This window comes from Enhydra lutris, unplaced genomic scaffold (assembly GCF_002288905.1).
Source record: "Enhydra lutris kenyoni isolate GAN:26980312 unplaced genomic scaffold, ASM228890v2 scaffoldscaffold13, whole genome shotgun sequence".
Taxonomy (NCBI): Eukaryota; Metazoa; Chordata; class Mammalia; order Carnivora; family Mustelidae; genus Enhydra; species Enhydra lutris.
The window spans coordinates 35284325-35307184 of NW_019154097.1; the positions used below are offsets into that span (position 1 = coordinate 35284325).

The 22860-nt window shown below is 59.4% G+C and overlaps 1 protein-coding gene across 1 annotated transcript; it reads left to right on the forward strand.

The window, feature by feature from the left end:
- The first annotated feature begins 2488 nt into the window (after window positions 1-2488).
- On the forward strand, window positions 2489-17354 carry LOC111145951 (phospholipid phosphatase 7 (inactive)). Its single transcript, XM_022501271.1, has 2 exons — window positions 2489-3111; window positions 16134-17354. The coding sequence occupies exons 1-2, from the start codon at window positions 2661-2663 to the stop codon at window positions 16496-16498; spliced, it is 816 nt and encodes a 271-aa protein (XP_022356979.1). The 5' UTR covers window positions 2489-2660; the 3' UTR covers window positions 16499-17354.
- The last annotated feature ends 5506 nt before the right edge of the window (window positions 17355-22860 follow it).

A 22860-nucleotide genomic window follows, 5' to 3' on the forward strand; every position in this document is an offset into this window, starting at 1 on the left:
CCTTCCAGCAGTCCCCCAGGATGGGGAACAGAGACCAAGAGGGCTCACAAGGCTCATTGGTGGTCACTAAACTGGGGGTGGCTGAGCCATGGTTGGAACCTGGGGCTGTCTCACTCCAGAGCCCACTCTTAACCCAAACTCCCAGGCCAGAGCCCAGCTGGACTTCATGGACCCCCCCCCAACCCCCCGCATAGAGCCCACTGTGGCCCTCAGAGCCTGCTGGCAGCTCTGACCAGACTGAGATGCTGACCTAGACCTCGGGGTATTAATAGCCCCAGTCTGGGCTGGGCTCCTCTTCCCCTCTGGAGGTCAGCCGAGGTCAGGGGCCCCACCCAGGGAGAGTGAGATGAGCTCCTCCCTGGTGGAGAACTGAGCGAGCACACCCAGGTCCCTGCTGGCTGAGGGATCTTTGTCTGGAGGACCTTGTGCTCCTCCCCAGGCACTGCTGGGGAGTTGAGCCCCCACTCCTTTAGGCTTCTTGGCTGGAGGCCTTCTCACCTCTGAGCCTCAACGTCGTCATCTCTAAAATGGGGGAGGTACCACATCTTCACGAAAGGTTGATTATGGGGTGTGAACAAGTTAGAGCACCCAGCTTGGTCTAGTGCCCTCTGTCCACGCATTCTGAGTACATCTCCCTCTGTGTCTGTCCAGGGTCCGGGAGGAGGCAGCACAGGCCATCATTTCCACCCAAGAGGCAAGGACATCTCCCCTGTAGCCGTGTGGTCTGCATGGGGCCCTCTGGAAGAGGAGTGCCGGGAAGTCTACAAGGAAATCTGGATTCAGGGCTTCTGGATTCTGGCTTCACACCAACAGGGCCCAGACTTTGGTGGTGGGTCATTCTGACGGGGACACCCAGAGGGAAGAGAGGACTGTGCCTTCTTTGTTGAACCCATAGAGTGAACGGCTCACTATGTGTCAGGGACCCTGCTCAGTGTTTAACAAGCATCATCTCACTGACCTCACACTAGCTTTTGAAAAGTAAACACTATGATTCCCATGTTACAGGTGGAAAAACCAAGGCCCAGACAGGCCAAGTGACTTGTCCAAGATCCCACAGCTAGTTGGGGACAGAGCCCAGGTCATCCCCCCTCTGTCAGACCCAGACCCTACGGCTGGTGCCCTGTGGCCAGAGAGCCCTCACCCCACTCCAGGTAGCTGGCTGTCCTTGGGAGGCTCTGGACCTGGTGCCTGGCAGGCTGTGGGGTGGGCCGGGGGCTTCACAGGTGGTCTCCATGACTGGAAGGAAGTCACAGCCTTCTGTCTCCAGCCCAGCTCGGCAGACAGGCCTTGGCTGCCCTGAACTGTGAGACCAGGACATTCACTCCTGACTCTTCTGGTCACCCTCTACTAGCGGCTTTCCCTTGAACCCAGGCCTAGTCAGCCCTATGAGGGCTGTGGAGACTTTGGGTACCTCCAGTCACCCGGGGTGGGGGGACAGAGAAGCCTGACTCAAACCCCAAATCTTCGACTGGGCCCTTGGGTCTGCCCTCTTTGGGATCTCAGCCTCTCTTGTCCTTCTGAACTATGTCCCAGCCACACGGGCCTCCCGGGCCTCCTGTGGGGTAGGCTCTCCCCTGCCTAGGACCTCCCACCTGTTCTTCCTTCCTGGGGAAGCCCCCCATGATTCCCAAGCCAAACCCAGGGCCATGGTTCTATGATCCTACCCCACATCCCTACACCTCCAATCATTTATGTGTGCCTTGTTTAATCCCCATGGAACTGAGCTTCCCAGGGACAGGGACGGACATTTCATTCGCTGCACGTGCCAGGCCCCTCGCGTAGTGCCAGGTGTCTGGTGACCAAGGGCCCGCCTGAGCCGCTGGAGTGCTTCTGTCCTCCGCAAAACTCTGAGCAGCGGAGACAGCCTCCAAGGGATAGATCCCTTACCAACCCATCAATTGGCCCTCCCTCTAGTGGAACTCAAATCTTAACAGATTGCCATTTGATTGGACTCCAATGCAGGGAAGCCAAATTCAAGACTGATTAAAAAGTAAAAATAAAACCCCAGGCTGCCAGCTTAATGAAATGCTGTCACAGAGGGGAGGGGTTCGGCCTGGCCCCAGCGGCCCCAAGATGATGCTGGCAGTGACGTCTTTCACTCCGTCTGGTGCCCGGTCAGGCCTTTGACCTGACTCCGCTGTCCCGTCCACGGGACCAGGTCCGAGTGCCCGGGCCCAGGGGGCAAGGCAGGCCTGGCTCACGGGGGTCTGCACTGCTCAGAGGGAACCTGGTAAAAACAGGGGTGGGTCCAGGGCCCACACCAGGGCTTCTGGCCGGGGGCCCTGATGAGGCTGGAGCAGCAGGGACTACATTTCCCAGAGTCCCCGGGTCCGGGGGAGTGAGCCATTGGAAGATTTAAATAGCCCAGGCCTGATGCAGCGGGGCCACAGCTGTGCACGCGTCAGCCTCCGCGGCTGCTCCATTGGCGCCGGCCCGCGTCGGGGGGCTCGATTGGCTGCCCAGCTGGCGCTGACGTCCCCCCGGAGCCCGGCGGCCGCCAGAGGTAAACAGCCATGTGCAATCCCGCACTCCGGATTTAACAGCTGCTGCGGGGAAGGCAGGGAGGCAGGGGGCGGCGGCGGCTCCCCGGGCAGCTCCTGTCTTCGGGGACCAGGCCTCGCAGCAGGGCTGGCACCAGCCCTCGCCGTGTGAGTGGCACCATGCCCGCCTCCCAGAGCCGCGCCCGGGCCCGGGACCGCAACAATGTCCTCAACCGGGCGGAGTTCCTGTCCCTGAACCAGCCCCCCAAGGGGGCCCCGGAGCCCCGCAGCTCGAGCAGGAAGGCCCCGGGCCCCTCGGCGCAGCCCCCAACCCCGGGCGATGGGGCCCGCGAGCGGCGCCAGTCCCAGCAGCTCCCCGAGGAGGACTGCATGCAGCTGAACCCCTCCTTCAAGGGCATCGCCTTCAACTCCCTGCTGGCCATCGACATCTGCATGTCCAAGCGGCTGGGGGTGTGCGCCGGCCGCGCCGCGTCCTGGGCCAGTGCCCGCTCCATGGTCAAGCTCATTGGCATCACGGGCCACGGCATCCCCTGGATCGGGGGTACCATCCTCTGCCTGGTGAAGAGCAGCACACTGGCCGGTCAGGAGGTGCTCATGAACCTGCTTCTGGGTGAGTGTGTCCGCCGCCCGCCGCCCGCCCCACCGGTCCCCCCCGGGAGGGAGCCCACGCCACCCCACCCCGCCCGCCCAGGACGAGTGGGGCCCTCAGAAACCAACTGGAATGATCTAATGAGGTTAAGCAGGAAGGGTGCCCCAGAAACAGGTAAGCCTCCAGCTTGGGAAAGAGAGAACCAGGGATGTGCCGCCAGGCGACCCTCCAACGCGGGGGCCTCAAGGATGTGGAGGCCCTGTGGGGTCCTCCAGGGAAAGGCCCAGCTCTTGGCAGAGTGTACCACTGCCCCAGAGACGACTTGAGAGAAGGGGGTGCTGGAGGCTCTGGTCTCCAGGGAGGCCCTCAGGAGTCTGGTGAGGGTCCTGGAGTTGGGGGAGTCCTGGTGTCCTAGAGCAGGGTAACTCCCATCCCGTGGGTTGGGGTCCTTGAGCTCCTAGGCTGCTTGCAGACCACATCTGTGAGCTGCCCGGAGGTCCCCTCTGCTTGGTTCAGGGACCCTGCCAACTGCCCGGGCCTGGGGGAGCTGGAGGTCCAGCCTGTGGCTCTGCCCACTTGTGGCCACCTAGGGTCCTCACCTGCTGCTTCCCCAGGTGGGTCACTGGGGGGCAGCCAGGGGAGCGGGTCCCTGGTTTGTCTCACCATATAGTCTCTGCCGCCAGCGTCGTTCAGTCGAGCGCCGCCCTGTGCCAGGCACCACATGGACCCATGCGGAAGGCAATCCCTCCCCGCCAGTCACAAGGTGACATCCGGCTCCCATCCAGCCCGCTTCCAGGCACCTGCACTTCCCGCAGGTGCTCGGGTAGCCCTGGCTCCCACCCTCCATGCTGGCCCATGTGGGTCCCCTTGGCCCCCCCAGCATGGCCACCATTTTGGGCACAGGCAGGCAGCTGGCCCAGGCTCTCAAACCCTGATGAGGGAACACAGCTCCAGAAGGGGTGCAGGCTGGATGGCTGAGAGCTGCGGTCCTAGGGGAAGGTGGGAGAACATGTATCTGCCCACCCAGGGTCAGAGGGGCTGGGGCTGGACGCTCTGTGGGTGGGACGTGGGGAGGACTCGGACAGGTGCTTCCTGCACCCGCAATGTTTTCATTCTTTTAGATTGCTTACGTTCCTTGTTATTTCTCGGGAATAGACCTGCTGCTATTATTGCTCCCACTTTACAGATTAGGAAATTGAGGTTCCTATAAATAAAACAACCTGGCCAAGGCTTCAGAGCTGGAGATCTGCACCAGGGCCGCCTGACACCGAGGCCAGTGCCCTTTCCAGGCGCAGTGCCACAGGCTCTGGAGTGGGGGGCAGAGCAAGGTGGCTGAGGCGCCAGGCCAGGGGCTCATGACCCAGGGTTTCCCCAGGGCTGCTGCAGCCCCAGACAGAACACAGTTCAAGAAAGCTGTGTTGGGAGTTAGGTGGTCTGGTGTCCAAGGACAGGGGTGAGAAGGTGCCCTTGAGCCTCCCTCTCAAACCTGCCCGCTAGACACCATCCATGGGTCCCTCCCTGGATGACGCTGGAGGTGGTGACACTGTATTGGGAATGAGTTTGTCGTTTACTTGTGCCCAGCATTGCATAAAGCGTGCCTTTGCTGCTAACCCTCACACAGCCCGGGAGGGAGAGGCAGTCATTCTTCTCCTGGTACAGAGGAGGAAACTGAGGCACAGGGAGGCAGCTGGCCCATGGTTGTGCAGCTAGTCAGAGATGGGGTAGGGGTGAGAACTGGGAGTAGCTCTAGCCTGTGAAGCTGAAGTTTCTGGCTCATTCCAGCAACTCCACGGCTGGGAGCTCAAAGGTGTCGGCTTCTGAGGATGAAGGCCAAGATTCAAGACGCCGCTCTTTTTGAACAAGAGTTTATCGAGCTTTATCGTGGCCCAAATACTGTGCCATGAATGTCCTGTACGTCATAATGTAAAACGATGTTTAATGATTAATAAGATGAATATTAATATACCCACTTTACAGGGGAGTTAACTGAGGCTCAGAGGAGTCAAGGGACACACCCACCCCATGCGAGTGTTAGTGTTCGGCCCAGGAGCCAAAGCCACATACGCAGACGGCCAGACCCTCACCTCCCCCCTCCCTGTCTGTCTGCGGGTCGAGGTGCCACCCAGTCCGTTCCAGAAGCATGAACGCAGCAAGGAGGTGAAGGGTCGTGGTAAGGGAGCGAAGGGTCTAGGGGGATATTTTCCACCTCCCAGCCCCTTTGCTCGTGTACTTAGTTACCTAGACCACGGAGATATGAGGGCCTAGCACAAAGCAGCCGCTCTGAGCAGGCAGAGTGCTCTGTGGGCCCTCCAGTTCCATGGGAGGAAACTCCAGCAAGTAGCCAAGGTGGGTTCTAATCCCACAGCTCCGGCCCAGCCTGCCTAGGGAGCTGCCGGCACCGTCCTCCACCTGGGAGAGCAGCCCACCCACTGTGCACAAACTGCGGGCTTCTGTCCATTCTGCAGTCTTCGGGGGGCCACGGAGGCAGCCTTCAATCCTAGAGCACAGGTTCCAAGGTCAGACCGGGCTCTGTCCACTCCTTCTCTGACACTTTCTCTTTCTGTGAACTTGGTCAGGCGGGGTCCCATCCCCGAGCCTCAGTTTCCTGGTCTGTACATGGGGCTCCAGGGCTTATGGGAAGCTGAGAAAGCACTTGGCACAGGGCTCCCCTGTGGGGGTCCAGTGCCATCCAGTGCCCTGGAGTGGAGGCCCCACCTGTACAGTTGGGACCTGGGCTCCCTGTGACCCCAGAGCAGAAAACTCAGGGGCCTTGGGAAATGGGAGCTCTAGCCACGGGGCCTGGGAGGAGCCCCAGCTGGGCCAGGTGGAAGTTCTCTGCGCAGCCCCCTGCCCCACGTTCCCTCCCCGAGGGCATACTGGGCGGACTGGAGAAAAAGCCAGAAGGGATCTGAGCAAACCTTGGTCTCCAGAGTCATCGGGACCTGGGTGCAAACCCGAGGCCTGCTGTGCGGACTCAGACGAGTGACTTTGCCTCTCTGAGCTTCATTTCCCTCATCTGTCAAATGGGCGGCTGGGACACTTGACCAAAGAACACGTAAGAAGTTTGGCGCGTCCCAATGCCCATCAGCGCCCCTGCCCCCGTGGCGATCACCATCATTACCACCACTCGTGTCAAAACAGTTCCAGGTCCCCTGCAGGCTCCAGATGCCTACGAGATGCCCTGTCCCCTCCCTTGTCCCTCCCCTGCTGCACTCCGCTTGATGATCCCAAAGGGAGCCGTGTGACAGGTGACCTAGGCCCATCCCTGTTTCTTTGTGGGCTGGTCCTTGGTAGACAATGGCTCCCATGTCTTGTTGCCATGACGTCTTTATTGAGATTTTCCTGATTATGAAAACTGTGCATTCTTCTTGTTCTATATCACTTTTTAAATTTTTCACTTATTTGAAAGAACAAGAGAGAGAGCACAGATGGGGGCAGGGGCAGAGGGAGAGGGAGAAGCTAGACCCCTCGCCTAGCAGGGTCTCCCATGCACGGCTCGATTCCAGGACCCCAGGATCATGACATGAGCTGAAGGCAGACGCTTAAGTGAAGGTGCCACCCAGGCGCCCCTCTGTATCGTTTTCTATTGTGAAAAAATAGTCACGATCCCAAGCCTACCATTTTGACCACTTTTTAAATCCACACTTCACAAGCATTAAAAACCTTCCCCATGTAACGCAACCATGACCGCACCCATCTCCATAACTTTTCCACCTTTCCAAACCGAACTCAACCCCTAGTAAAGACTAACTCCCTATTTCCCCCTCCCCCAGCCCTTGGTGCCCACCGTTCCACTTCCTGTCTCTATGAACTTGACTTCTCTAGGAACCTCGTAAAAGTGGAATCATAAGGTATTTGTCCTTCTGTGTCTGGCTCATTTCACTTTGCCTAATGTCCCCCAGGTTCCTCCATGCAGCAGCTGGTGTCAGGATTTCCTTCCTCTTTAAGGCTGAATAACATTCCATCGTGTGGGTAGACCGAGCACACCGTGTCCATCCAGCATCCAGCAGTGGGCTCTCGGGCTGCCTCTGCCTTTGGGCTACTGGGAATAGTGCCGCTGGGAACGCGGGGTGCGTATGTCTGTTCAAGGCCCTGCTTTCAGGGCTTTGGGATAAATACTCAGAGTGGAATTGGTGGCTTCAATGGTAATTCTGTGTATAATTTTTCGAGGAGCCCCTGTACTATTGCCCACGGCCGCCGAACCAACAGCGAGGCACAGGGGCTGCGATTTCTGCACGTCCCTGCCAACACCTGCTGTTCCCTGGGTTTTGACAGTAACCATCCCAGTGAGTGTGACAGGTGGTAGCCCATGGTTTTGAGTTGCTTTTCCTTAATGATTAGTGATAACAAGCACCTTTTCATTATCCGTCCTTACAGTAAGGAAAATTCAAACATTCCAAGGGCAGATGATAAAGAAAGCCAGTGTCTCCCTTAAACCCCCTCCCCAGGAATAACATCCGCTCCATGGGCCCCCCGCCGCGTGGCCCCCTAACTCTGCACGTGCTAACACAGCATCTGTTTCTCAAATGACCTCCTGGGGTGTTTTGCCTGGCGTGGCCTCCTTCTCGTGGGCAGCAAAGGACCTGCTGGGCCATGAACGTGCCCTTGGGGATCATGGTCTCAGCCCCACGTCCCTTTACCTCAAGCATGAAGGTTCAGAAACCAGACCTGGTCCCTCAGCCTAGCAGCGCCCGTACGCCCACCCAGCGCCCCCTGTGCAGACCCTCTGTCTAATCTATGGTGTCAGCTCTCCCTCACCGCCGCCAGGTCTTGCTGTCAGGGGTGGCATGGTGATGTCCCCGAGACACAGAACCTGTCCCTGATGGCAACCTAGGCTGCCCCCAGCCTTCCCTGCCAGCTCTGCAGGGAGAGAGCGGTGCCCCTGCTTCCCCACCCCTGCTGTACTCGTCATGTCTCGGTGGGGCTCAGTGAGACCTCAGTCCTTCTGGGGGGCCTTCAGCTATCCCCTGCCCAGGCACCATCCTGACGGCTGCCCTTGTGGCCACGTATAGTTGGACAGGCTCGTGTCTACACTGCCTGGCGCTCCAGTGAGCGAATAGATGTTGCTGTCAGATTCTGGTGCCCGTGGTCTTGATTTCCTTGTACCTCGATGGTTTTCAGAGATAGGCAGAGCCGGCTTTGGCGTCTGGATTCTTCAGTTGAGCAATGGAAACCTGCAAAGTTATGTGCTCGGACCGCTCAGGCCAGGGGAGATAGACAGGCCGGCGCCCCCGTGTCGGCCTCCCGGGTGCCTGGGGCTGGAGGTACGGCTGTGGCTGACGTCAGGGGCTGCCCAGGTCAGGAGAGGTGGCGGCACGTGCACACACAAGCACACACGCACACACACACTACTCAGGCCAGCAGAGCGGAGGTCCCAGTGCTGAGAGGCTGGAAGGTTCTCGCCTACTCTCAGGAACCCCCCACCCGGCTGCTCTGCTCCCTGCGTCCCTCCCTGAGAACTGCGTCCTGCCAGAGCCGTGCGCTAGTTTTTTCAAGAGTTTTGTGTGCATGTGCTGAAATACGCATAAAATTTACCGTTTGAGCCATATTCCCGTGGTAAAATTCAGCAGCATTAAGGCATTCCCGTTGTGTGCACCCATCACCCCCGTCCACCTCCAGAACTCTGCCATCTTCCCAAAGCGAAACTCCGTTCCCGGGAGTCACAAACTTCTCATTCACGTACTTCCCCTTGGTGGAACGTCCTCACCCTTCCCCCAGCTCTGGGGAACCACCGCTTTCTTTCTGTCTCTCTGAGTCTGTCTATCCTAGGGACCCCGTAAAAGTGCAGTCATAGAATATTTGTCCTTTTATAAAAATAACTTTTTTAAAAATTTTATTTATTTGAAGGGCGCCTGGGTGGCTCTGTGGGTTAAGCATCTGACTCTTGATGTCGGCTCAGGTCAGGATCTCGGAGTCCTGGGATCGAGCCCCACATGAGGCTCCACGCCTAGGGGGAGTCTGCTTCGGATTCTCTCTCTCTTTGCCCCTCCCCCTTCTTGGGCACTCTCTCTTTCTCGCTCTGCTCCCCGGTCTCTGTCTCAAATAAATAAACAAATCTTAAAAAAAAAAAAACAAAAACCAAGATTGATTTATTTGAAAGAGAGAGAGAGCAGGCAGAGGGAGAGAGAGAGAGAGAACCTCAGGCAGGCTCCACATCTAGCACAGAGCCCAACGTGGGGCTCGACCTCACGCCCCTGAGAACATGACCTGAGCCGAAACCAAGAGTCGGATGCTTACCTGACGGCAGCACCCAGATGGTCCTGGAAAAAAAAAAAAAACAACTTTAAAAAATGTGCCCAAGTTGGGGCACCTGGGTGGCTCAGTGGGTTAAGACTCTGCCTTCATGGGACACCTGGGTGGCTCAGTGGGTTAAGCCGCTGCCTTCGGCTCAGGTCATGATCCCAGCGTCCTGGGATCGAGTCCCACATCGGGCTCCTTGCTCAGCAGGGAGCCTGCTTCTCCCTCTGCCTCTGCCTGCCACTCTGTCTGCTTGTGCTCACTCTCGCTCTCTCTCTCTCTCTGACAAATAAATAAATAAAATCTTTAAAAAAAAAAAAAAAAAGACTCTGCCTTCAGCTCAGGTCATGACCTCGGGGTCCTGGGATCGAGTCCTGCATCGGGCTCTCTGCTTGGCAGGGAGCCAGCTTCCTCCTCTCTCTCTCTCTCTGCCTGCCTCTCTGCCTACTTGTGATCCCTCTCTCTGTGTGTCAAATAAATAAAATCTTTAAAAAAAAATGTGCCCAAGTAATGCCTGTTTGTGGTAAGGAAAAAATTTAAATGCAGAATTACAAAAAGACCATGAAAATCACCCTCATCTTCCTACCTAGAGAGAAGCACCATCACCGTTCAGCGCGGCGCCGTCCAGACTTCTTTTCTCTGCATATAAACGCGCTTGCATGTTAGTTCAGAAGGACGGCGTCCTGCGTGAATCCTGCTTGTCCTTCCCCGCTTGACAGAGAGCCCCGCTGCGCCCCCTCGGAGGCTATAAATACACACCCTCCTGGTCACTGGCCGTGGCCTTCGAGCGAACCACTGTCTAGACTAGAGCACGGTGCGTCCCATCCGTCTCCTACTCAAGGGCAGGGTGCGGTTTTCAGTGTTACAAGGAGTGCTGCAGTGGCCATCCTTGACCGTGAATCACGGTGCACATCCCTAATTATTTCCCGAGGAGGTATTCCTGCAGGCCGGAGAGCTGAGTCAAGGCAGACGTGTTGCAAAGGCTTCTAAGTCCGAGGCCAAATGCCCTTCAGAAAGGTTAGGCCCGTTTTTACCACTCCACGGCACTGCAGCTGGTCGCCCCCCACCGGTTCCTAAAGGAGCTGGAATGGGGGATGAGAGGTGGGGCCGACCCCCAGCCCAGAAGAGCTGGGACCCACCCCAGCTTCAGCCGGTGTGAGTCATGGCCCCCCGACCTGTCCCCTCAGCCACCAATAGGGCGCCCCCATACGGCCTGGCCTGATTCCCTGAGGCTGGAAAGCAGTGAGCGCCCCACAGGGGCCATGAGAGGTCATCCCAGCCATTCCCCTGCCTCCAGGCACACAGACAGACAGACATACACACACACACACACAGAAGTGGCCAGCCACAGGCAGTCAGGACACCTGAGGAACAGCCAATTCCAAATCCCGCCCCCCATAGCTGTGCTTTTCTAAGATCTGGTTCCTGCCTCACCCCTGTACCCCTGCAACCCTCTGGTTCCTTGGACAGCACAGGCCCCCAGGGTCTCTGGGGTGGGAGGGGGACAGAGGGCACCGAGGCAGGATCTCGTCCTACTCTGAAGCCCAGAGGCCGCCGGGGCAGCAGGGCCTGGGGAATGGCCGGGCTTCCCCCCTGGGGGTCCAGGCCCCTCAGAGTCCTGCTTGCTGAGAGGATCTGAGCATGGAGATGGCCACCAGGATGGCCATGAGGGGCAGTGAGGGAGGCCAAAGCCCGTCCCAGGGACCGTCTATGAAGCACTTCCTACGAGCAGCCCTCCAGGCAGCCTCCAGGATTTTGTCAGTGAGGGGAGGGAGGCGCGGACAGAGGGACGTGCCGAGGTCACACAGCTCACAAGCGGCTGCCCTTGAAGCTGGCCTCTGATTCTGGAGCCCAGGAGCATGCCCTGGCTGACGGCGGGGAGTGGAGGCCGGGGAGGAGGACACCCGCTCAGGTTAGCTGTCGGGGGTCGGCGGGCTTCGGCTACTCTCCTGCCCCTTGCCCCCGAGCATCCTGCCAGGCGGACGTTCCCCAAGGGGCCCCCCGGCCTCCAACTCCAGGAGGAATGTAGGTCAGGGAACTTGACAGCGCCGTGTGAGCAGAATTCACGGAGCCCTGAGTGATGGCGCCATTTGCTTCTATTTCTGGGCCCCAGATTACGCGCTGACAGTGTCAGAATCACGGTCCCAGGGAGGGCCGGCCGCGTGCTGGAGGAGGGGAGGGCCGCCCTGTTGGGATAGCAGGAGCAGGGCTGAGGAGTGGGAGGCCCGGGGCAGGCCATTCGGCCTCTGAGCCGCAGCCCAGGTCGAGACAGCTGCCGCTTGGTGAGGGGGAGACCCCCGGCCCTTTGCACCTGTAAAGGAACTCTCTGTCGGGTGCTTGCTTCCCGCCTACCGCTCGGCCAGATGGCGCTCTGCCAGCCTGGTCTCCAGCCCCAGACCTGGGTCTGCCTGACCTACCCAAGAACTGGAGGTCACGTGAATGAATGAACAAGGCTTAAGATGGCCCAGTGGTCTCCAAGGGGCACAGGACAGTGGGGTGGCATCTCTACCTCATTATGGCCTCAAGAGACGCAATCAGCCAGAAATAGCAGGTTCCCAAAGGCCCAGAGGCAGGGTTTTTAAATCATGGGACACAGGCAGCCCCATGGCCTCTGTGGGAGGGCAGGGGTGGGTCACAGGGCCAAGCCCCCGCCCCCAGCTTCACCAGCGGGCCACCTGTGTCATCTGGTTCCTATACTGAGCCTTTGTACATGCTTTACCGGGGAAAGGCTCTGCTGCTGCTACAGAATGTGGGGGCGTGGGTCTAGCTCAGTTTGTGGCCTGTGGGTCCTGACCACCCATGAGGAGAGCTGGGGCTTGTGGGGAGTCTGGGGCACAAGCCCTCCCTGCCTTCAGCCACCGAATCTGAGCCGGGCCTGAGCATGGGGCACCCACTAGGCAGCCTAGAGGTGCCAACCCTCTCCCTCCCTCCTGCCTTCTGCCGCGGACGCCTCTGCCAGGACTCACACTTGTCTGGGAAGGCAGAGTTCCAACCAGCAACAACTTGCCAAGTTGAAGCGCCCTGGTTTTTTGGCTCAGAAACTTGGTCAGCAGGTGGACGGACGACCGTGTCTTCCAGTGGCTAGTGTCCCTCGAAGCTCTATCTCAGGCCCTGATCCTGGTCCACATTAGACCCCCCCAGACCCTAGCAGTCCACCTGACGCCCGGGCTGTGGCTGGCCACTGTCCCCCAGCACCGGGGAAGTCCAGGCCCTGGACGCTCTGACTTGCCTTCAGGTGACAGAGGTCGCAGAACCGGGGCCAAGTACATCTGACCCCGGTGGGACGTCACAGAAGGAAACCCTTTTGCCGGTGCACCTGCTGGATGCTAGCTAGCCGCCAGCTCAGGCCGGATGGGACTGAGGGATGATAACGGCAGCTATGCCTCTTGGCCGCTGAGCTCACTGCGTCCTGTGACAAGCCTGTTACAGGTGAGCAGGTCGAGGTCCCGAAAAGTGAAGGACTCGTCCTTAATTAATGCAGGAAGATCTTGACCCCAGCCATGATCCCGGAAGCTGCGAGTGGAACCCCCACCCTAAGAACTGCCCCCCGCCCCCGCCTGGCTTCCCGCTTCTGCTGCTCCATGAGGCTGAGAGCCCCAGGGGTCAGCTGCCTCCCTTCAGCTCCCACCTGCCCTGGGGATCTGGCAGTCCCCCGTCCCTCTTCTCCTGCTGGGACTGTGACCTTCCAAAGGCTCCAGCTGGCTCCCAGCCCGGGCCTGGCCTCCACCTGGGTCCGTGGGCTGGCTGGCCACACACGTCCCCAGCTGGCCAGCTCCCGTTGCCATGGAAATGTGGGGAGGACGCCTGTAGAACGGGGTCCCCTCCCTCCCTGTGGCTTGTCCTCCCTCAGGCCAGCAGCTTCTCCGGCCACCGCTTCCTGCTCCCGTCCTCCCTTGCTGGCCAGGCACCTCCCAAGGTGGGCAGACGTCAGCTATGGAGAGGGGAAGGCCCAGGAGAGGCCAGGGGTTCAGATCCCAAACCCAGAGACGGGACAGCAGGCAGCAGCCCTGCGGGGTGGGGCGGGGGGTGGGGCAGGTAACCAGGAAGGCCAAGAAGTCTCCCACTAACCAGGGAATTCAGGGTTAATTTGGGAGCAGCCTGAAGTCTCTTGCTGGTACCTTCAAATAAATACCCCCGGGGCTTCATCTCCCACAGCTGTGGCAGCGAGGGGTGGGGCAGGGGTGCGGCCAGACTTTCCCAAGCAGGTTACAGACCCGTGTGCAGAGCGCGTTGCCGATGATATTAAGTCTATGCTCCGTCGAAGGATAAGGTCTGGAACGGCGGCGACCTCTGGGCGGTGGGATTACAGATGATTTAAAATTGTACTCGTTTCCTAATTTGCAAATTTGCGACAGTGACTACCTCCTGCATCTTTTTTTTTCTTCAAAAGCTGGTTGGATTTTTCTCCATGTCTGAGCAAGAGCGGTTGTAAGCCAACTGTTCGGAAAGCCCCTGCAGTTTCCAGAAAAGCTCCCAGCACCAGGCTGCTGTGAATTATCAAATAGTGACAACCCTCCTGCTGAGCCAGGCATGTTGGGGGGACCGACTCGCCTCAGTTTGCTGGGAGGTCCCTGTTTGAGCCCTGAAGGTCTTGTGTCCCCGGAAACCCCTCTGTCCCAGCCACACTTGAGATGGCTGGTCCCCTGTGCCCGACCCCCTCCAGGAGGTAGGTGTCTGTGATCTCATCTCCCTGGTGAGGAAAGGTGCGTGACTTGTCCACGGTCGCACAACCAGGAGGCTCCTGGGCTGGGATGCAAACTTCAGTCTCTGTGATACTTGTGAGGTTGGCCACCATACCATGATGCCCAGTCTCCTCTGTCACCCGGAGAAGGGTTTCCAGGTGTTGTGACCTATAGGGGTCTCCAAGGGCCTCTGTAAGGACGGGGATGGTTTCTGCGGAGATTTTACATACACCCCCTCCCAGCCCATTAGCTGTCTGGATGCCACTGTGATCAGCTGGGTGGAAAAGGAGCCTTGTCACCGTGCCTTCCACTAACAGCAGAGAGAGAGCACACCTTCCAAGGCCACACAGCACAGAGTGGGTGGGGGGAGGCAGGACGGATGGAGACCCGGGTCTCCCCTGTGCTCCCAAATGGGAGAAGAGCTCACCCCCCCGGCCATTCACCCCAGGCAGTGACTCCACGAACATCTAGAGACTTCCATTCCGTGCCTGGCCCTAGGCACAAACCTGTGAACAAGGTGGCCTCGGCCACCACCTCCACGGAGGGATGGTGTTGATGCGAGTGTCCCCAGCCAGAGGGTTCCTTGGTTGCAGCTGGGTGAGTGACGAAAAGGAGAAACATGGTGTGCTGGGAACGCGCCGTTTAGGGTCTGACCCAGAGTTCTGGAGGTCTGGGAAGGCCTCCCTAAGGAGGTGACATTCCTGCCAAGGCTGGAAGGATGAGGGAGAATAAGTCAGTGGGGAAGGGAAAGGGCCAAACCCTCTGGAAAGGAGGAGCGCAGGGATGATCGCTCCCATCTGCAAGGTTTTGTCTTGTCCTCTGTAACATGGGGACCATGCGCTTGGCTGCTGCGGAGGTGAGGGTCCCTCCCAGGGACACATCGTGTCACCACGGGACGCAGTGACTGCACCTGTACCTGTGTGCCCACAGAACTGGAGACAGGCGCCAACACATACGCGTACCCAAACATTTGTAATAGCCCCAGGAGGTGCCGGCCGCCCAGATGTCCGCAGACAAACGGACGGAGACACAAGTGGTGGTGCCTCCAGACGGGGGATATCATTCAGCCTTAGGAATGAGGAACGGACGGAGACACCGGGAGGGGTCGGGATGGCTGATGGGCCGTGGGGTGATTCCCTGTGTATGGAAGTTCCATCGAGACAGAAAGCAGATGAGTGGCGGCCAGGGCTGCGGGGAGGACGACAGGGGCTGGTTGCTCACTGGGTGTGGGACCCTCTTTCAGGGTGATCAGTGTGTTTTGGAACTGGATGGGGGGGATGCTTACCCAGCCCTGTGAACGTACTAAATGCCGCTGGGTGCGCTTCAAAATGGTTCGTTGTAAGTGACATGAATTTCACCTTAACTTTTAAAGAACAGGGATTGGGGGTGGGGGGCACCTGAGTGGTTCAGTGGTTAAGCCTCTGCCTTCGGCTCAGGCCATCATCCCAGGGTCCTGGGATCGAGCACAGCGTCGGGCTCTCTGCTCAGCAGGGAGCCTGCTTCTTCTCCCTCTCCCTCTACCCCTTCCCCCACAACTTGTGCTTGCTTGCTCTCTCTCAAATAAATAAAACCTTTTTTAAAAAATAAATAAATACTAAAAAACCAGGGATGGTCACGTGCTACTCTCAACATGGCAGGGACCCCAGTGAGGTCCTTTGAGAACCATCACCAGCCAGGGTGGTGGATCAGGCCCTCCAAGGGGCCCGTAGGGGCCACTGATGCCCCCCGATGACTTGCTCTCTCATGCAGCACCTTTCCTGAGCACAGTGAGCACATTGGGTCTGGACCCTCTTGGAGTCCCCAGGGCATCAGGGAAGAGAGACAAGATAAATACTAAGAAGTGTGTGATGTGTCCGGGCTAAGAAACGCTGTAAGGACAAAGTCCGGGCGGGCTAGAGAAGGCCAGGGCTTTGGTAAACAGGTGGTCGGGAAGGCATGAGCCAGTGGATAGCCCAGAAGAGGGTGTTCAGGCGGAGGGAACAGTACACGCAAAGGCCCTGCGGTGGAAACATGCTCAGGGGTGAGTGTGGCTGGGAGGAAGAAAGCAAATCGGGGTGGGGTGCAGAGCTTTGAGGGGACACTGAGCATCCTGCGGGCCTCTCTTTCTCTCTCTCTCGCCCACAGCTCTGCTCCTGGATATCATGACGGTGGCCGGTGTCCAGAAGCTCATCAGGAGGCGCGGCCCATTCGAGACGAGCCCCAGCCTCCTGGACTACCTCACCATGGACATCTATGCCTTCCCCGCCGGGCACGCCAGCCGCGCGGCCATGGTGTCCAAGTTCTTCCTCAGCCACCTGGTGCTGGCGGTGCCCCTGCGGGTCCTGCTGGTGCTCTGGGCCTTCTGCGTGGGCCTGTCACGCGTGATGATCGGCCGCCACCACATCACCGACGTCATCTCGGGCTTCATCATTGGCTACTTCCAGTTCCGCCTGGTGGAGCTGGTCTGGATGTCCTCCAACACCTGCCAGATGCTCATCTCTGCCTGGTGAGCCACCGCCCGTGGCTCCGGGACCCGGGGTGTCCTGGGAGAGGAGGCAGCAGCTGCGGGGCCCACAGGGCCAAGTGTCTGTCCCCCCACTCCTGCGCTTGGACTGTGAGCGTCCTCCCAAGGTGGGCCGGGGGCCCCAGGGAGAGCCGTGCTTGGCTTCTGCCCTGGAGACGGGAGGCGAGAACCAGGGTGGCAGGAGTGGGGCCGAGCATTGTCCTGTCCCTCCATTGTCGTGACTGCTGAGTGCTTGGCCGCACCCCCTGTGCCACAGCACAATGCCTGGCAAGACACCCCCAGCCGCTGCCCGACACAGGTGCCACTGCCATTAACGGTTGCCAATAGCTTAGGGCAGCCCTTTCAAAAGGGTGCCCTGCCGGATGCCAGCCTGCAAGACGCTTTGGGAAGAAGAAAGGGTTTTGTGGTCAAATAATCTTGGGGAATGCTGCATACTCTGCCCCCCATGCTGGCCGTTCACGAGAGCCGTTGTTGTCATAAAGGCTCTGACAAGTCCTGTAGAAAGGCTTCCTGTCAGACCCCGTTGAACTCCATGTTTCCTCAACTTATTTGACCACAGACCCCTTTTCTTGAGGAATAGCTACGAACCCCCAAAGATCTGCCGTCTCCTCAAGCACGTTTTGGGAGATGCTGCCCGGGAGCCGGGGGACCCAAGGCGCAAGTGGGCCCCTCCCAGCACCCAGGAAGGCCCGGTGTTGCGTGCCACCTACGGAGAGCCCCCGGCCATGGGCATCGGTGCCGCTTTGGCCCTCAGGGGCCGGACTCCGTGTGACCTGATAGGTCGTTTTCCAAGTCCCCATTCTGGCTGTGCGTTTCATGCGACAATACAGAGGACTTGCAGCGGACCCCTCCCCCGTGCTCTCTCTCGCGACGCATGTTTCCGGGCAGGACAGTCTGTGTTGACATCCAAGGGTGGGATTTCATCAGCCCCGGACAGGCCAGGGTGTCAAGTGGTCAGGGGGCAGGGGACTCCTCAACTTTCCCAGGCTGGTGGGTCGTTCTCCCTGAGGTCATTGGGGTTCCAGGGCCTGGGTCGCGACGTTTGGGAAGTCCTCATGGAGCTGCTGTCAGGGTCTCCCCTGGGGGCCCAGACCCTCTCCTGCTCCAGTCTCAAGTGTCCCTGGCTCCCGGCCCCTGAGCCAGGGGACAAGCCATCAGGCCAGCGGAGGAGAGCCATGACGAGGGGCGTCCAGGGAGCTCAGGCCAGGGGCCAGCCAGGAAGTGTGGGCGGGGAGTGGGGGGGGGGGTTGGGGGGGGGGGGTGGGGGGGGGGGGGAGGGGGGGGCAAGGAGGCCGTGCCTGTCACGGATGAGAGTGAGCCCCCCATGGCTGAGCCCAGACTGCAGGGTAGGGGGGAGACGCGTCAGGCTGGGGTCGGCGCTCGGGGTTCCCTGAGCGAGCACTTAGTGTGTGACGGCTCGACCCCTCTGAGTGGGGCTGTTGATGTGCCCATTGTGTGCATGAGAAAAAGAGGCACAGAGAGGGTAGGCGACTTGCCCAAGGTTGCAGGGGACAACACCCTGCAGCCCACCAGCTGCCCATGATGGAGGGGGATGGGTCTCCGGACCCAGAGTGCTCCACTGGGCTGGCCCTCCGGGCTGACCGCCCACCCCTCCTGCTGCAGGGAACCCAAGTCCTCACATGCTGGATGGCTGTGGCTCCCCCAACACCCAGCTGGGCCGTGGCCCCCGCAGACCGGTACCCGCCCACTCCCCCAAGACCCCCGGCTTCTCTTTTGAGCCTCCAGGGCTCCCTGCCCTGCTGGAGTGGGCCAGGACATCTGCACCTTGTCATTCCCCTGAAGGAGTTCTGGGGCACCAAACCGGCCGGGCCACCACGACGAAAAGCCCCAGCTTCCGGTCCAGGCCGTTGGCTACTTCTGGAGTCTTTAAAATACATTCTGCTCGTCTCCCCAGATGCTCCCAGGTGCTGAGTTTATGAGACGCCCAGCAGAAGGGGTGAGGGTGTCTTCCTCCCCACCTCACCCCCACCCTGGAAATCTGCGATCCACGGTGGACCCTGCTCCAGCTTTGGGCTGGGGACGGGCTGCTGCCCTCTGACGCCCCATCTGCAGAGGGTGGGGGGTGGTCTCTGGAGTCTTTAGGATGAGAAGGGGCTTCTGAAGAATGGAGGGTTCTCAGCAGCTCCCCTAAGGCTTAGAGGGGGCTGGTGGAATGCCACGGGCCTGATAAATGGTTACGAGGAAAGGCCCCTGGGAAGGCTCGTCTGGGAGGTACCTCCTGGGGGTGTCGGGAACACTGGGTACTAGGGACCCAGGCTCAGGCCAATGCCAGCACTTCCTGGCAGGGGTGACATCCCCTCTCGGAGACCCCGTGTACTGCTCGATCAGATAGGGATGACAGTGGTCCCTGGGAGGTTGTGTGTGATGCAGGGGTGCCCTCGCTGTGGAAGCCTGGCAGGTCTGTGCTCAAGGATGCCACCCGGATGTCATGGATGGACCCCTCCGAGGGGACCCGCGAGGGCAGAGCAGGGGGAGGGGTGGGGGACAATTCCTCGGGAACCCGCCATCACCCCACTGCTCCTGGAGAGTCCCCAGGGGGATGTGGGCAGGCAGGGGTGGCTAGGGGACAGCTCCCAGAGCCCCAGTGACAGAAACAGGGAGACAGTGTGTGTGTGTGCTCACGTGGGTATCGTGAATGCCCTTCCGTGACCACAGCCGATAACTGCCCTTTCTGTTTACGGTGAATTCTGAGCGCTGGTTTCCGGACGGTACACCAGTCCTACAAACCCGGGACAAACCCCAAGGGTCAAGACGCAGTACTTTTTCTAAACATTCTAAAGATTTTGTGAAGGATTTTTGCCTCTATGACTGCGAGGGGTGTTTGTGCTATTTCCTCGCTCTGTCTGCGTCTGCTGGGGTCATCAGGGTAATGCTGGCCTCTTCTGCGTTTCTGAGAGTCTGTGTAGCACGGGCATGATTTTTTTCTTTAACCCTCAGATCTCGGGCTTCTCCTTTCCTAACCTCTCAGAAAGTGGAGCTGACCCTTCAATTCACAACTGACTCTGGGGAGAGGAAGGGAGGGGAGGGGTAGGTACGGGAGAGCAAGAGAGAGGGGAGGGGAGGAAAAGGGACTTAGCCATATTTAACAAGCAGGAAGAAGTAGAGTTGATACACAATGTCACATTAGTTTCAGGTGTACCACTTTTTAAAAAAACAAGGTCAAATCCCACTGTGCCAGAGGGCTGCCATGTTGTCTGAAGTCCGCCTTGGCTAGATCCCCTGTCACTGTCCCAGGCTGGATGTCAGGTAGGGAAGGATCAAGCCCCAGGAGCTCTCAATATGACACCGCCTCTGCCCTTCCTTCCCCTCCCCCACCGTCAGCTGGACCCAGACCCCAGGGGCTTCCACTAGCTCCTCCTGTGGGCTGGAGCTGGTCCTGAATTCACCCAGTGCCCTCCCACCTCCTGGTTTCTAATCTCTCCACCCCCCCCCCCCCGCCTCCCCCCCCCCCCCCACACGCCCAGCCACCAGGGCAAAGGTGATCCCTTCTGGGAGCTGGAAGAACAGGAATCCGGAGGCTGCCTGCAAGGATCTTGAGCACGGAAACCTGCAAAGGTCATCTCTCTGGCTGAGCAGGGTTTGCAAAAGACCAGGCAACAGAAACAACAGGAATGTTGGCTCGTCCCTGATGTCACTGCAACTGAGGGCTCCGAGGGAGTGTGGACGCCAGGGCCATAGCCCGTTGAGGGGATCGGGGGGGGGGCCTCTTTGACAGAGAAGGTGTCCCTCGGTGTCTCCTGGTGCCATAAGAAAAAGGCCTGAGGACCTGTTCCCTCGAGGTGACCCGGCCCCAAAGATGTGGGCCAGAGCTTTGCGTGCCTGGGTTTCCTCTGTCAAGGTCCCGTGGTTGGAGGGCAAAGCTAGAGTCCGGCTGGGCCGCTGGTGTTGAGGAAGAGTTGCACACAGGGGAGTCAGACACACCTGGCTTCAAATTCTGGCCCTGACGAATCTTTGATCCCTCTGAGCCTCGGTTTCCCCCTCTATAAAATGGGGATGACGCTTGCCCTGCCCAGGTATGAGCGTTAGAGTGAGGGAGGCCAAGCCCCCAGTTTAGGCCTGGCACCCTGAAGGTTGCAAAGCAGAATGAGCTCCCTGGACCACCGTGTCCCCAGAGAGGACCAGGCGTGTCCCCGGGGCACTCGGGGACAGAGGCTTAGGGGCTCGGGTGGGCAGCTGTCAGCTGGGAGCTAGGAACCCAGGGATGGGCGTGTGCCCTTGTCATGGTGGGCCCAGTGCGGGATGGCTTCTGGCATGGTTTGCCTGGACTCTGGTGTGGGGGTGGGCAGGCCAGGGCAGGGAGTGGAGGTCCTGTGTTCCTTCCCTGCGAGAGCGGGCTTTCTGGAAAGCTCTTGTAGGAAACTCAGAGGCAGTGAGTACCTCTCAGGGTGGCGGAAAGTACAGTTTGTACCTGATCACCTCCTTCCGTCTCCATGGCAACCACAGGCGTCAGGGAGTCTGTGACCATGGTCACTGTGGCTCAAGTCCGGTGAGAGGGAGGAACCCCACTCCAGCCCCAGAAAAGGGACAAAACGGCTGTTCACTCTGGTGGGGAGGTCTAGTGGAAGGAGGGCTGGAGAGAGGGAGCTGGGTGGGAGGATCAGGGCTGCTGGGAGGGGTGAGGTGGGCCCGTGGCTGGAACTCAGAGATCTTGCTGGCTCTGCAGCGGAGCCTTCATCTGTAAAAAGTGCTGCTCTGCCCTGGGGAGGGGCTGCACCTCCAAGTCCAAGTTCAAAGGTAGCAGAGGCACTGGGAGTTGGCCTTCTGGGGGCAGGCACTGGGGGGGGACCCTTGGAGAAGGCCAAAGCATCAGGCTTCATCATGGTCACAGTAAGGACCTGGCGAAGGAGAGGCTCGGGGCCCCCAAATGCTGTACCCCCGCCATGGGAAGAGGTGGCCCTGGGGCTTGTCCCAGTGACCCTTCCGTGTGCTCACAGAAGCACGTGCACACGCACGCACGCATGTGCCAGCCTGGGCCAGAGCTCAAGCCCGTGGGTCCAGAGTGCTCATCACCCTCCCCGTGAGCTAGTGGGAGACGGGGAGGGCCGTTCATAGGGCCAGTGCTGTATCCAAACCCACGTGCCCTTGTGGCGAAGGATCCAGATTCCTGCTGCGGGGAAACGGAAAAGGCAGGCACGAAGAAATTAACCTTCCAGTTAATCCACAGTTTGTTGTCACGTTGCCTTGAGATAACCCAGCACGCTACCATGCCCTACACCACCCGCCCAAATTCTCATACACACAGACACAGACACAGACACAGACACACACACATGGGCACACGCACATATGGACACACACACACGGACACACACACACTTCAAACCAAGCGGAATGACGCGTATTGTTTTACAATCTGCTGTTCGTGCCATCGGATGTCATGTCTCTGGGTGCTTCCACAGCGTCCCACGGGGCCACCAGCCGCACACCAGCTGAATTCGCTCTTTTTTAATGTTTAAGTATTAATTCCGGCGCAGTTAACATGCATTCGTTTTCTGAACCAGGCCTCTCTGAGTAGATACCGGTTTCTTAGGCTTCTGGAAGCTTTTCTCCGCTGGAACCCACACCCCTGGGCAAACTAGCTCCCTCTCGGTGCACACGTCTGTGACATTCTCCTCACGGGACATTCCCAGAGATGGGAAGGGGAGCAGAAGCGACGCCCAGGCAGCGGGGGGGGGCAGGGGCTAGGAGCCAGGCCTCCCAGCTGGCAGCCTGGGCACAAGCCCATGCATTGCCGCTCCCCGCAGGAGGCCGTTGCCGCGCCCCGCAGGAGGTCGTTGCCGCTCCCCGCAGGAGGCCGTTGCGGCTACAGGGCTGTAGACAAATCAAGGGTGACAATGGCAGTCCCCACTGCCCAAGGGTCGGGAGGGCCGGATGACGCGTGAGGCGTGCTGTGACGGACGGAGTAACGGCCCCCCAGGGACCTCCGCTTCCAAATGCCCGGGACCCGGGAGTCTTCCGTTAGGTGGGCATTGGGACAGCGGACGGAGTCGAGGCTGCTCACCAGCGGACCCTACGCAGGGAGCTGAACCCGGATCCTCCAGGTGGGCCCGATGTAGTCACAGGATCCTTGGAAGCGGAAGGGGCGGGACGAAAGCTCAGAGTGTGCCGGGTGGGGGCTCAGCCTGCTGGCCTCCGGGCTGGGGGAAGGGCCTCTGGGAGCTGGGAAAGAAATGGACGCTCACCTGGACGCTCTAGAAGGAACCAGGCCTGCCACACCTTGATCATAGCCACCCCCTCCCTCTCTGTGAAACGGGCGTGGACTTGTGACCCCACAGGCGGTAAGACAATGACTTGCTGCTCCTTTAAGCCCCTAAGTGCACATGGCGT